The 14,899-nt window shown below is 29.8% G+C and overlaps 1 protein-coding gene across 2 annotated transcripts; it reads left to right on the top strand.

Moving 5' to 3' along the window:
* Positions 1–2,337: 2,337 nt before the first annotated feature.
* On the top strand, positions 2,338–13,915 carry LOC129906083 (solute carrier family 28 member 3). 2 transcript variants are annotated; one of them, XM_055981715.1, is made up of 9 exons: positions 2,338–2,488; positions 11,417–11,479; positions 11,557–11,628; positions 11,715–11,877; positions 11,956–12,184; positions 12,247–13,011; positions 13,086–13,413; positions 13,478–13,658; positions 13,716–13,915. In XM_055981715.1, exons 2-9 carry the CDS (start codon positions 11,441–11,443, stop codon positions 13,820–13,822), a joined length of 1,884 nt encoding a protein of 627 aa, XP_055837690.1. In that variant the 5' UTR covers positions 2,338–2,488; positions 11,417–11,440; the 3' UTR covers positions 13,823–13,915. The 2 variants fall into 2 exon arrangements, with proteins under 2 accessions (XP_055837690.1, XP_055837691.1); XM_055981716.1 differs by lacking the exon at positions 11,557–11,628.
* Positions 13,916–14,899: the final 984 nt, after the last annotated feature.

Below are 14,899 nucleotides of genomic sequence, written 5' to 3'. Positions count from 1 at the left end.
GATCAAAGGTGTGTATTAAATCATTATTGATAAGGCTTTTATATTGTTGAACTTTATTGTTGTTATTTTTATTTTATCAATGCTTTGATTTTATCTGTAGCTTAATAAATTGGCTAACGTACAAGTTGGTTTTGCAAATTTTTTAAAAATGATAAGTTTACTTTAGCATGGTACGCAGGTATAAAACTCTTTCAGTTGAGAATTAAGGGATAGATTTATGGCCACGCATGTGCTTTTTTTGCGAGCGATGATAAGATTTACCTATGTCTCGTAAAGATATAAAAATACATATGAACGCTTGAGTAGGTCTGAAACAAACTTTATCAATATTTCGATTAAGAGTTCAAGTCAATCTGGAGTTCGAGCTACTTCAAATTTGGTTACACCTTAGGCTCAAACTACGGAAAGGGTCATTCCCAAATCCGTTTTATGCATGTCTGAAATACCTAAGCCATTTTTGATTAAAAATACCGAAAACAGCCAGAAATATGTCAGTAAAACTACATTATTTATTTGAAGTCCCAAAGTGATGGAAATGACGTTCACTGAAATTATGTTTTCACCAAAACGAATACTATAGCAAATATATTTCTTTATTACATACATTACATACATATGTACATATTATTTTACTACGTAAATGAGTTAAAACATTAACGTTTCTTTTATTTAACAAAAATTCAAAAAATTCAAGTTTTCAACCTAAATGACCCAAATAAAGAGTTTTAAAATAACGATTTCTAAAAGACTTTTTTTTTGTTTAATTCCCCTAATTTACAATTCCTTCGTTTTATAATACTTAAATAACAAAATGTATTGGTATGCAATTTAATAGTAAGAAAGTTCAAAAAACTTGATTTTTCAACAAAAATTATTGATTTTGCTTAAATTAAAGTTTCTATAGCAATTTTGTAATTAAATTTTCGTTGAAATCGATTGAGTCCTTAAGGAGAATGTCAGAAACCAGAAAACGGGTCTATACCGTTAATAAAAGGGTTAAAAAAAATAGTTTTCAAATGTAGGACCTTTATATTCCACAGAAGGTACATTTTTTGTTAATTGTTAAAATGGCTGAAACATTTTTGAGAAAAAAAACTTTTTCGAAAGGTCATGTAGTAAGTGCCGTTAATTTTATATAGTAAGAACCGTTAATTTTGTTCCTAAGAAACTTTCTGTAGCGAATCATCCAAAAGTATAACTTTTAAGTTTGAACGAATTCGCTCATATTGGTTTGGGCTACGACTCGAAAGAGACACACATAAACTCTAATAATTTAGATTTTTTTTAATAACAGAAAAAAGGAATCACCGTTTTTAGGTTGTATTCTTTCAAAATTGTCTTATTTTGTTTTTATTTAATCCTTTCTTAATGTTTTAAAATCAAAACTAGACAAACAATATTTAAAATAAGAAACAGTTCTTTATGCATTGACTTGTTTCGATTTTCCTTTTAAAACCTTAGTAATAGTATTTCATGGCGATATAATACCATAAAACACTTAGTTCAACTATTTTCAGCTCAACTAGTCAAATCCTAAAAGTCTAAATATGAATGGTCACTGTGGCGTATGTCGAACATTTTTTTCTATTTAAAAATATTTTACAAACTAAAAAACAAGTTTACCTTCAATAACTATTCATTGACATTTAAAACTATAAAATGTGTATATTTCTGTATTTAACATTCTGGTGCAAAGTTAACCCAAATTAAAATTTAAAAAAAAATGTTATTCTTAAAAAATTCATTAGAACAAACCGCATATATTAATCTTTCCCTGATCATTATCAAATTCTATTAATTAACCCACACAAAACCAATAATAAACTATAAACAACAACAACTGATATCAGTGTACCTTAAAATAAAAAGATAAACAAATACACGTGTTATTTTATATAAAAGAGCGGGCGGACAACAAAGTTTGACTATATTGCATCTAAATTCCAATTAATCTGAGTGACAACAACCACACTTTCAGGCAGTGGTTTAAATTGAATGAATGGATTGACAAGCAAATATCTCTAGAATGATAATACAAGAATAACTTTCACATTTCTTTATCTGAAGTACCTGCTTGTAGCGATTAATAAACGGGGTTTTTATTAGTTTATTCCCATCTTCAAACACGCCATGTATGTGTATGTGTTTGTGTATGTAAGTTAAAGCTTCAGATTGTTTGTTTCGATAAATGAATCTCGCTGTATTGTTATTTAGTATCCACAAACTACGTAAAATTAGTATTAACGTAACAGTCTGACAGTAACCGTCGATTCGCGATGTGGCTTTCGCTATAAACGTTAAAAAATTGCCAAGATACCCTTTTAACTTGGCATAGTGTTTTGTATTTTATTAGATTAACTAGATTTTTAGTTTTATTGTTAAAAAGTTTAATAAATACATAAAATTCATTTAATTTAATTAATAATAATTTTTAAAAAACGTGAAAACTTAAATTAAAATAATATTACATTAAGAATTCGTATGCACTGTAAGTTGTTTTCGAGAATACCTATACCTATTTTAAGATTGTTTTTATTTTACCCCAGTGCAATAAACATACCTACCCATTTAAACAAAAAAATTAAAACCTTCGCAAGACCGTGAATCAAATAAAAAATATTTTTATTGTTTTATGTCATTATCATTGTTTAACTGGCATTAATTGAAGAAGAAAAACAAAAAAAAACACTCATACGCCACAGTGCACATACAAATGTACTGAAATTAATTTTTATATTTGTATAAATCAGCCGCATTGACATTAAAATATCAAACAAACGTAAAAACGTTATTCAAATGTTTATATATGTATTTTTTTTTTTTTTTTCAATTTAAAATTGATTTGTAGGTACTTCTCAATTTTAAGCGAGTATGAATGTATTTTAAGAATCAGTTAAACTTTATCAGAAAGCTTCAATAGTCTGAAGAGATATAATTTTATTATTAATTCTTTCCATTTGTATCTTTATTTCTTCTAAGAACTTGACTTCAATGGTCAATTATATTTGAGTTGTTATAAGTTTGAATGAATTTCAAGTACTTTACGTTTTTACCTTATCTTTGAACTTCGCTTTACCGAAATCTTACATCTTTTATCGAAGAAAGAAGATTAAAAATAAAATGTCCTACTCACTAACACTTGTACATTATGGTATTTCAAGGCTTTTGAGAGAAAAAATTACGAAGAATAAACGTTAATCTGTTGCTTCTGAAATTGTGTCCCTTAAAAGTTGAATGTAGTTTTTTTTTTGTGAGATTTCATTTTTAAAATCAGATTAAATCCGATTTAGGTACTAAAAAAATTAAATCGCACGTAAAAGCAAATTATTCTTGAAGTGGCAGTTTTGTTTTACATTAATGTCTCCGTGTGTACAACACTTGAGTAAATATTTCAGCTTCAATTGGGTACAGCTAAATTTCATTCTATTCAATTAATTATATTATTTGAAGCTTTTTTGATATTGACACAAGTGTCATGTAATATTTGTGACGACGAAACTAGCAGGAATGTAAGCGCCATAATGTTCTATTTAAAACTCTCGAAGTGTATTTAAAATTTAAATTAATTTAAAGAAACTGATAGTAATTCCCCCGAAGCGTATTAAACTAGTTGGGAATATCAGGTATATCTTCTCGTAAACGTGTTTGTCTTATTTGTGTATTTTAATTGGAGTCACATCAATAAATCTTCATAAAACTGGAACAAAGAAAAAAATAAAGTTAATAGCATGCAATTGTTTTAAAAATGATGATATTTTGTATACAAAAAGATTTTGTGTTTCAAAGACAACAAAAGGTTATTTGCCTTAGTCACGTTAGCAGCAAAAGCAACGAGAGTAACAGTTTACATATGAAAATTACAAAATAAAAACGTAAAAAAAATAAAGTTAATGCAACTCTATAGTTTTTTAGAACACCACAATTCACAAGAATTAAAAAAGAACGGAAATGTGAAACACTTCATTTTTAAAAACAAAAGTATTCCTTTACGAAAATCAGAACAGGAGTGTTATTCTTAAAATAACGCATAAGCTTTTTGAAAAACATCATTCAGCTATTTTCTTTAACTTGATCTGTAATTAAAAGACTGCCAATTAATAAAAAAAATATTATATTTCTTGATAACAATTTGTTCTTCCATGTTTTTTGTTAAATTAGTGATTATGGTGTTAGATGCGTAGCTTTTATAACAAATGTTTTCATAGAAAAGAATTGTAAATTCTACAAATTAAGTATTAAACGATGAGTCTTCTCCCTATTAGTCATTTCTTTGCAATCTTAAAATGATAGCTTTAATAATTACTAATTTCAATTTTATTCTGTACATTATAAATTGCTAATAATCAAATAAAATTATTACTTATCAGTTACTACTTAATGTTCTTGGTCAATTTATGATTAAATTTGGTTTTAATTTTTATCTTATCCAATTGATCTTTTATATACATTATATTCTATTCTGCGGTTACTTCAATGCTATCTGGATATCACAACACGGCAAGAAAATCTATAGAAAATAAAAAATTGCTAGTATCATAAATCCAATTAACAATTTTTTAGCTCCAATAACTATTATCTTAACTTAAAATATATAAAGTAAAATATTAAGACTATATATTATTTATTACTTTTCTTACTACAGCACAAACTCTAGTGGTCGCCAGTGCCGGATTAACCATGTCATGGGCCCCTAGGCACAGTAATTCTTTGGCCCTTTTCCGATGGTTTTTCAATATCATAAGCTCTTTTTAAGTTAAGTTAGAAATTTGTGTAGGTAACTTACTAAAGACTAATCGGCTATAATCTCACATTTTATAAATCATGTCATTTTATAAATGTAATCTAAAAGTTTTGAAATAACTATAATAAATATTGCAGTGATATTTCAACAAAAAAATTATAGCAACTTGATTTTTCATAGATAATTTCGATTATCGAGAAGTTATTAGAGAATATTAATATGCCGACTTTTCACGAGTCGATTTTAGCCACATGATATGTCTCACGGCTAAAGTCGACAAGGACTCTAGTATGAGGATTGTACCTTTAGTCGCGTGCGGCTTACGTTCACACGACTCGACTGACGCCGAAAAGCTTCGCCTCACGGCGAAAATCGACTCGTAATAAGTCGGCATTACGGTTTCATTATAAAACTGGAGAGAGAAATCATACGAAAAAGTTTTAATTTTGCATGAAATCACATTTTTTCACGTTACAATGTTTTTTTCATGCGAAACACAGGTTGTCCTTATCATAAAAGTTAACTTGTTTGGATGATAGGAGGTCGGGAGCAGCCGCCATCTTGGAAAAGAAATTTTGGTATCGTTTTAATTGAATAGCTCCATTGTTGTTCAAATAAACAAAAATAGACAAAGGTAAGATTTATTAACAATAAAGTCATCTAAAAAATGATATACAAACCAATTCCTTGAGTTGATTAAATCTAATATCAATTTGAGTAACTTTTCTGCGTGCACAATCTCAGATTTTTCTAACGTATTCTCTGATTGTAACATGAAGATCTTGAATGGCACCATCTCGTTACTAAACTGTGGTTCGATGTCGTTGGAATAATAGACTAGTAATAGTAATATTTTTTTTTAAGAAGAGATTTACAGTTTAAATATTAAGGTTGAAGCACATGGGACGAAGTTTTTTTTTTAATTTGTTATATAAATATGATGAATTTTGATTTTGTAAAAAGAACTTTTGGTATTAAAACGTGATATAGTTTGAGCTGACTGTTTTCCCATTTTCTGGGTTGAATTTCCCTTTTTCCTAGTCAAAAATCCCGAAAAAAAACCGGAAAAAATCCCTCAATCTGTCATCGCTGGGTTGGGCCCTTCAGGATGGGATGGGAGTCACAATTCATTATAAACACATACATGTATACAATAGCCCTGTTATATTGAAGGTGATAGTTTCCTCGAGTAGAAGATTGTGTTATTTATACCTAGTACTGGATCTACTCATGACTAACTACCTCCAATGGAACGGGGTTAATGTTTTAATGATTTGCCAACGTTTTTTTGTTTTTCTTTTTTTGTTGTTCTTTTTTCTTATTTTTACAAATACAAATGTAATGCTGTTTTTTATTGAAGGTCCTACTCCAAGAAATTTTGTTTGTTCGTTGTCAGGGCGGGGGGCCCCTAGCTGAAGTGGGCCCCTAGGCAGCTGCCTAGTTTGCCTTGAGGCTAATCCGGCCCTGGTGGTCGCTAAGTTATAACAATAAGTATAGGATAATTTTTTACCGACTTCCAAAAAGGAGGAGGTATTTAACTCGCCTGTTTTTTTTTATGTTTGTTACCTCATAACTTTGGACTGAGTGAACCAATTTTGATAATTCTTTTTGTATTGGAAAGCTGGTGGCTGCAATGTCCCATTTCAATTTCGTTCAGTTATAGCCATAGGAACTATTGGAAAAACCATTAAACCCAGTTTTGATCCATGGAAGTTGGTTTTGTGTTTTGATAAAAAAGATTATTTATTTTTGAAGAAGTTTTATGTGCAAGGGATAGGATTTCGGTAACTGCGCCTGTTTTTGTGCAAGCTTAAGAATGTATCCATTCTCCTGATTCCATATTTGTGTATCTTATTTTGGTTATTTTTGCCTTTTGTACAGGTTAGTCATTAGTGTACCAATGCTGATTTTTTTAATAAAAACTCTTTGTTTTTAAGAAAAAAAAATCATTAAATAAAACAAAATCCCAAATTAAAAAAAAAAATAGGTACCTATATTTTAGATCTAACTTATTATTTTTCTTTGGCTTAGTTTTTTGTAATACAATTTTTTTATGTTATTTCAATTTCACGCTTTAACAAAAGAAACAAAATTTTAAAATATTTTCTTGGGAGAGTTTTGTAGGGCCTATATAACATAGTAAAAGCTGCATAGGTACTTTCACTCTTTAATATTCCTCCAAAATCTTAAATTCCAAAAACGTTTTTTTTTACCTTAAACTATTGCAAAAGTTTTTGCTTCAAAATGCCCCCGTTTTCAAACAAACAAAAATTAATTCTATTTTTCTTAATGAAAAAATGACACAAAACTAAATCGGAGGATAACAAGATACGAGTGCTTATAACTAGTACTCAAATAAAAAAAAAATCCTATCCAATTTAATACAATGACTAACAATTAATTTAACAGCAAAATTTTTTGAAGATTTATAATGTTAATTGCTAAAAAATAAAACTTACAAACACATTTCACCCGGCGGCGGCGCTAAAATTAAAAAAAAAAAAAGAAAAGTACAAGGGGTAAATATATCACTCATACTATAGCCAATTCTTATCAGAAACATTTCTTGTGCCAAGCCGTAAGACAATTTTTGTATTAAGATTAAACAAAACACACGTCACACCTCATACCCACTTCACACTATTATCTGATTGCATGTCACATGATTGCCATTTCTTATAAATCGGTGATTTACAAATATTTAACATGAATATTATTTATGATATGTTAATAATTATATCTAAGATCTGTCAAAAATTTCTGAGTAATCAGAAGTTATATTTTATAGATATAAAAATTTTTTATTCATTGCATTGTGACGAAGGCTTGACAATTGACAAGTCTAGACTTTGATATTTTAAGGGATAAGAACTTAGAACTACTGAATGTATGAATGCTGATTAGGGTGTTTCAAAAAAATCGAAATTCGTTTTTTTGATTTGGTACTTCAAAAAACTCGATTGCTAGACACCTCTAGAATATACTCACCAAATATGAGCTCTTTATTATCTTAATGGGAAGGCCCTCCGCTATTCAATTTTCCATTTCTACATCAAGCTTCTACTAAAAAAAAAATATTTTTTTTATTAATTGAAATTTTAGCCAATTTTTTACATATTCTTGTAGAAAATTGAACGCTCTACAAAAAAGGTTAAATACACTTTTTTGAATTATCTAACCGTTTAGTAGATATTTGAGGTCCAAAAATCGAGAAAATCTTTAAAAATTCGTTTTTTGTTCTTAATTTTGTAACAAATTGAAAAATTATAATAATCAAACGCGCATGACATATTCTTGTAGGAAACAAATTGCTCCACAAAAAAGATCTTATAAACTTTTTTTTATTAATCTAACCATTTGAAAGATATTCGAGGTCAAAATTAAACAAAAATATAAAAACTTTTTTTACTTTTCAAAATTTTCTAATTCACTGAAAAGTCATTATTATTAAATTAGTAAGATGGATTATTGTAAGGGCTTAAATGTTCTACAAAAAAGTCCTTGTCATCAAATCGGTTGCTTTAACCGTTTAGAAGATATTCGCATCCAAACCAATGCCCACTGATTTCAATAGTTTTCTTATGATCCCTATGCATTGCGACTTGGATGCGAATATCTTCTAAACGGTTAAAGCAACCAATTTGAGGCCAAGGACTTTTTTGTAGAACATTTAAGCCCCTCCAATAATCCATCTTACTAATTTAATAATAATGACTTTTCAGTGAATTAGAAAATTTTGAAAAGTAAAAAAAGTTTTTATATTTTTGTTTAACTTTGACCTCGAATATCTTTCAAATGGTTAGATTAATAAAAAAAAGTTAATAAGACCTTTTTTGTGGAGCAATTTGTTTCCTAAAAGAATATGTCAAATTGGCTAAAAATTCAATTAATAAAAAAAAATTTTTTTTTTTAGTAGAAGCTTGATGTAAAAATGGAAAATTGAAAAGCGGAGGACCTTCCCATTAAGATAAAGAGCTCATATTTGGGGAGTATATTCTAGAGGTTTCTAGCAATCGAGTTTTCGAGGTACCAAATCAAAAAAACGAATTTCGATTTTTTTTTGACCCACCCTAATGCTGATACTTAAGTTTATAGCACTCAAAACTGAGGTAAGCTTTTATAAATTACTACATAGCTATTGTGTAGTATGTAAATACACTTATGAATACCTGTATATTCACATTTATGTACGATGTACGTACATACATATATCTTTAGATAATAATCGCAAGTGATTATAATAAATGGTGATTAATCAATCAAAAAGTTTTTCATTGATGTTTTATTGCACTTACATTTTGTATTTTGTAGTTATTTTATACCTGATAAAATTTTCTGAAAATTTTCCATTTTTTTTTTTAGTTACATACATACATATATTGCTCCGCTAGAATGCTGTTCATTGGAACAGAACAGAAGAAGAATAAAACTTATATTCGATAGCAAAAAGTCGTTGTAAAGATACACGTATTTTTAACTTGTATCTTTCGATTTCGCGCCAAGTACAAGATTCCGCGAAAAAGTACAAGGGGTAATACCAATATTGATTATATCGATCTTTTATTATCAATATTAAATTCTTTAGGACGAATTTAATAAAGATTAAATAAAACACACGTCAAACACACTTCATCTAATTTGATTGTCAGCCACATGATTGCAATCCTTTTAATCGGTGATTTATAAATACCTACTAACTTAAATGACTTAAATAATACGGTTATAAATTTTTATATTATCAAAATACATAACCATACCTATACATATACATAAGTAGATATGTTTATGATTTTTAGTGAATTATGAATAATTACTGACGTAGGCTTGACAAATGATGAGGTTAGACTTTGGTATTAATTTAAGGTATTAAAACTACTGAATTTATAAAAGCTTATAGTTTATGGCCCCCAATAGCTGTGTTAGTAATACATACCTAAATAAACATAATATAATAAATGATCGCAACTGATTATTACAAATGGCGATAAATCAATCAAAAAACTTTTTCATTGATGTTTTATTGCACTGATAAAATTACAGATAAGTTTTTTAATCAGTTATAATCCGTAACAAAACTGGTTAAAAATTTAAATTTAATCAAATCAAAACTGTCAAAAAATAAAATCAGAATTTTGTGATGGAACAAGGTCATATTTTACTATTATCTTAAAAATTGTCAACTGGAATGTTTTGAACCGGGAGCTTGACAAACTTGTCAAAAATTATTTTGTGGTTCACTAGTTTATCACCAAATTTTCTATTTAGTTTTTTTTTTTTGCAATTCGTTACTCTGCTGAAATTCCGTTCATTGAAGTTTTTATTGAGCAGGGGTTTAAGTTTGTTCACAAATCTAGCACAGGAATATTGAGGGAGAACCGATGGCATACTTGGCCCAAATGCATTATTTTTTGCCAAAAATTATTTTACGGCATTAATCTGATGTAAAATGAATATTTCATTTTCAATAATGTTATTTGGGACGTAAAACAGGGGCACTCAAATAAATTAAACGAAGATTATGGCACCTTCATCCTTAGTAGAGCAAAAACAAAGTATCTTTGTGGAAGCCAAACCGCCAAGGATTGGAGGCACCTTCGTCTTTCAAAAAATAAAGAGCTAAGAATAAGAAGGGCACCTTTGCAAAAGAAAAAAAATACTGAATGAATATTAATATTAGGGGCGCCTTTGAGCTTTGTCTCTTCAAAGAAGTAGAGTTAAAATCAGGAGCGCGTTTTTGAAAGTCAAAAAAATAGGTCGTAGCAGGTTAATCTAAAACGTTCTAAAACAGTGTTCGCAGAATGATGTTTTATTACTTAAAAGAAATAACTGAACAACGCATATCGTTCACATATTTTTTCGATAGTGGCTGTAGAGCTGTGTCAATTGTGATTGATTCGGTCTTTTTGACCCGTTCACCGAAAATTCTGAGTAATTGCAATCACTATAAACCAAATCAATCAATCCTTATAACAATCTCGTTCATAAAATAAGAAAGTACGAAGTGGAAAAGAACGTTTCGTTCATCCAAATCGTTCACAATCAAAAATCATCTAAAAAATCTCTCAGAACTCGGATTTCGTTCATTCCATTCATTCTCAATCATCATTTCGATTCCATGCATACAACTGATACAAGTTTACATAAGTAGGTTCAGAGTTTGAATTGAATCGGTTTCGATTGGAAATTTCTATCGAAGATCTGACCTTTGTCTTCTTTTTATTTTGTATGTATCTATTTCGACGTTTTGAACTTGGCGAAGACATGGCCTTACTAATAATCAAATTTACCATTAAAATTTTCCAAAAATATATTTTCAAAATAAAACAGCGGAGAAAATTAGATTTTAAAAAAGCTCTCATAGAAAACATAAACGAAAAATTGTTTTATATGGTTGCATTGAAATGTTAATATTTCAGGTTATACGCCATTTCTTGTTTCTTCTCTCATTTGTCAGAAAAAGAAACGGTTTCTATTAAATGAACGAAAGAACGATTGATAGAAAAGACCGAATCGTTGGTGAAATCAATCTTTGAACGATTCGATCTTTTAAAATGAACGATTTGCCCAGCTCTAAGTGGCTGCGTTCCCAAAATGATAAATTTTATAAGAATGCTTTTACTTAAATAGAAATATGTTCATGCTAGTTTTAATCGTCGTTAACATATTTTCTTACAGATCTTACCCTAACCAGCCATCAAAATGAAAGGAAACTTAAACGAAGCCTACGATGATGAATCCGTAAGTTAAATTCCTTCAACATTTGATAAATTATTTTGTCTTTGCATTTGTCAATATGTCCCCTCATATAAAAAAAGTCCAAACCTATTGGAATCAGATTAAACTCATTAAATAGCGATGATCCTCAAACTACAGCATCAGCAATCGCAGTAAGAAGTATTTGTCTTTTATGTCCAAACTCATCAGAAACAAAATACTTATCCCAAAAATGGTTTATTTTCTATAATTTCTTTAGCTTCATGCAGATTCTCGAATTGAAAATGGATACATAGACCAAGAATTTCCTCGAAAAAAAGATTTCAAGTACAAAAAAGAGCTAAAAATATGTCTTCAATCTTCAATTCATATAGCAGTTGGTTGTTTCTTTGCTTATGCAACTTATTACTATACTGTTGTAGGTAAGGTTTCAAAGCTTTTATCCTCAACCAAATCAAGTCTAATCTTCACCATTATAATTCTTCTTCAATTGTTTATAGTTCAAAACAGAAGTTACAACGATATTGGATTGTATCCAAATGATACCAGATGTTACGTTCGTTGTGATATGCAGTTTTGTACTGGCTATGGATTACTAGTCTTGCTGACTGGTTTTATCTATGCTGGTTTAGTCTATTACTACATATTGAAGCCAAAGATCGGTCGAAAAATTCACATGTCGGCGTTAAAACCGCTTGAGGAATGGTGGCTTCAATTTAGTCGAACAACGTAATTTTAAGCCTCATTTTTTGGTAAAGATTTTTCGAGCTTTAAATTGATTCTCGTTTCAGTGTGATCTCAGCTTTAATGATAGCTATAATCTTTGTAGCACTTGCAGTATATCTTTTCTTCGAAACCAGGGATAGCCCTGAAAAATTGATTGGTTTAGCTGCGCCAGTATTTTTCATCTTAACCGGATATGTATTCTCGACATCACGGAAGGATATTCCATGGCGGACAGTCATAACAGGAATTTTATGTCAATTTGTTTTGGGTTTGGTTTGCATTCGATGGGAAGTTGGAAGAAAGATTTTTGAATGTTTAGGAAATAAAGTAGCGACTTTCTTGAAATATTCCGAAGAAGGAAGTCGATTTGTATATGGAGAACGAATAATCAACGATAGTGTTTTTGCTTTTGCCACACTTCCGGTGATCTTCTTCTTTAGTTTCTTCATTTCAATTTTATACTATTTGGGAACAATGCAATGGATTGTCCTGAAACTGGGATGGATACTTCAAGAAATACTTGGTACAACAGTTTGCGAAAGTGTCAATTCGGCAGCAAATATATTCCTCGGGATGTCAGAGAGTCCTTTGTTGATTCGTCCTTATATCAAACTCTTGACAGCTTCTGAAATGCATTCGATTATGGTTTCTGGATTTGCTACTGTGTCAGGAACAGTATTGGCCGCCTATATGTCATTTGGAGCTTCGCCAGCTCATTTGATTACGTCTAGTGTAATGGCTGCTCCAGCAACATTAGCCTTTTCTAAGCTTTATTTGCCAGAGACTGAGGAGAGTAAAACTAAATCAAGTAACATGCAGTTGCAAAAATCGTAAGTTATGATCAATATTCGTTTTGTTTGTCAATTAAATTGATAAATTTGTTTTTTTCTTCTATTTATTTCAGAGAAGATTCATCTTTACTTGATGCAGCCTCGAATGGTGCCAGTCAAGCTATTCCAATAATTATGGGAATCATAGCCAATATTGTGGCTTTTGTTGCATTTGTTTCGTTCCTTAATGGTGTTGTCAATTGGTTGGGATATTTGGTTGGATTGAATGATATCGATTTCGAATGGATTTTCTCGAAGATATTTATACCCTTAGCATGGGCAATGGGAATTCCTTGGAAAGATTGTGATTTAATTGCCAAAGTCATTGCATCAAAAACTATAATCAATGAGTTTGTAGCATATGAACGGTTAGGAGTGTACATAGATAATGAACAAATCGAGGTTGGTTCAAGTCTTAGATAATAATTTTTTTTGCTTGAAATGTATTAATTTTATTTAATGTTAGCCCCGCAGTGCAGGAATAGCTACTTTTGCAATATGTGGATTCGCTAATCCAAGTTCATTGGGTATTTTGATGGGATCGTTGGGTGTTATGGCACCTACAAGACGGACCTTGATTACATCAGTTGCGATACGTGCATTTATAGTGGGAAGCATAGTTTGCTTCATTTCAGCCAGTTTTGCGGGTAAGTTAAGAAATAAAATTGTTGATTCATTAGTTTAGTTTTTGTTGGTCTTTGTAGGTCTTTTGATACCCGAAGAAGAAACGGCGCGAGCTTATCAGAGATTCTTTGAAGCTAAAGCTCTAGCTAGAAATCATACAATGATTGCTGGAATCTTGCCGCTTTAATGAACTTGACGCATGAATTGTTAATAGTTATTTATTTATTTTTACGAAATTTAGGAATAAGAACAATAAAATATGGCCATATATTTTTTTTAAGTTGGTGCTAATTGTCTATTTTTTATTTATGGTTATTCTAATATACAGATTAACAGGCTGTTAAAAAGAAGGATATTAAATTTAAGAACGACTTTCTTATTTTAAACGAGACGTGGCATATTAGAAGAATTAAACTCTTTTAGAACGAGAACAACATAAGCCTTAAACTTTTCACCCAAGATGGCGACCGTCGACTTACTTAGCTCACAAGGTTAGAGGTAAAAATAGTTGTCTAATGAAAGTTAGCTAGTATAGAAAATGAAAAAATAGGGCTGCCACATTAAAAATAGGAACTTCTATGTGGCAACCCTATTTTAAAGGAAAAATTTTCACATAACGAAAACTGTCATATCTTTTAATAAGGAACGTAGGCCAACAAATATGGCAACCCTATTCAGGTGAAAAAGAAAACACAAAAAAATCCTCTTTGAACAAAAGAGTGAAATTTTTTAAAAACTTTAACTATACACCCAACGGACACTCTCTTTTACCTTGAAAATGTCGTGTGCTACCTCTTAAATACGGACGAATACTCGGCAACCCTAAACAAAATGTTAAGAAACACTAAAAAAAATACTATTTTTCAGCCAATTTGTATGATATTTGATCAAAGTAAAGTCTAAAATATACCTACATACATCAGATTATAGATGACACAATCTATCTTAAAAATGTTGGTGACTCTGTAAAAATACAGACAAGTACTCGGCAACCCTACGTAAATGCTAAGAAACACTTAAAATACTATTTTTAGCCAAAATAGAGTTAAAGGCTAAAACATACTTCAGATTTTAGATGAGATCCTTTTCTTAAAATATAAAATTTATCTTAAAAAAAACAACAACATTTCACTAAAGATAGTTTTTTTTGGTGGTATGAATTCTTAGTTCTTATAATTTATAACACATAAAACTTTTCCATTAATAGCCTGTTCTCACTAGAGCCCAAATGAATAATAACGCAAATTATCTCATTTCGAATGTC

Source organism: Episyrphus balteatus, chromosome 1 (assembly GCF_945859705.1).
Source record: "Episyrphus balteatus chromosome 1, idEpiBalt1.1, whole genome shotgun sequence".
Taxonomy (NCBI): domain Eukaryota; kingdom Metazoa; phylum Arthropoda; class Insecta; order Diptera; family Syrphidae; genus Episyrphus; species Episyrphus balteatus.
The sequence above is the reverse complement of the archived record's forward strand: the minus strand, read 5'-3'. Positions and strand labels throughout refer to the sequence as shown.

Bases quoted from the DNA above. Each gene is read 5' to 3' on its own strand.
- LOC129906083 (XM_055981715.1), top strand. From the start codon at position 11,441: ATGAAAGGAAACTTAAACGAAGCCTACGATGATGAATCC. The intron at 13,414-13,477 runs GTTGGTTCAAGT...ATTTAATGTTAG, and splicing joins TAGATAATGAACAAATCGAG to CCCCGCAGTGCAGGAATAGC. The intron at 13,659-13,715 runs GTAAGTTAAGAA...TGGTCTTTGTAG, and splicing joins CATTTCAGCCAGTTTTGCGG to GTCTTTTGATACCCGAAGAA.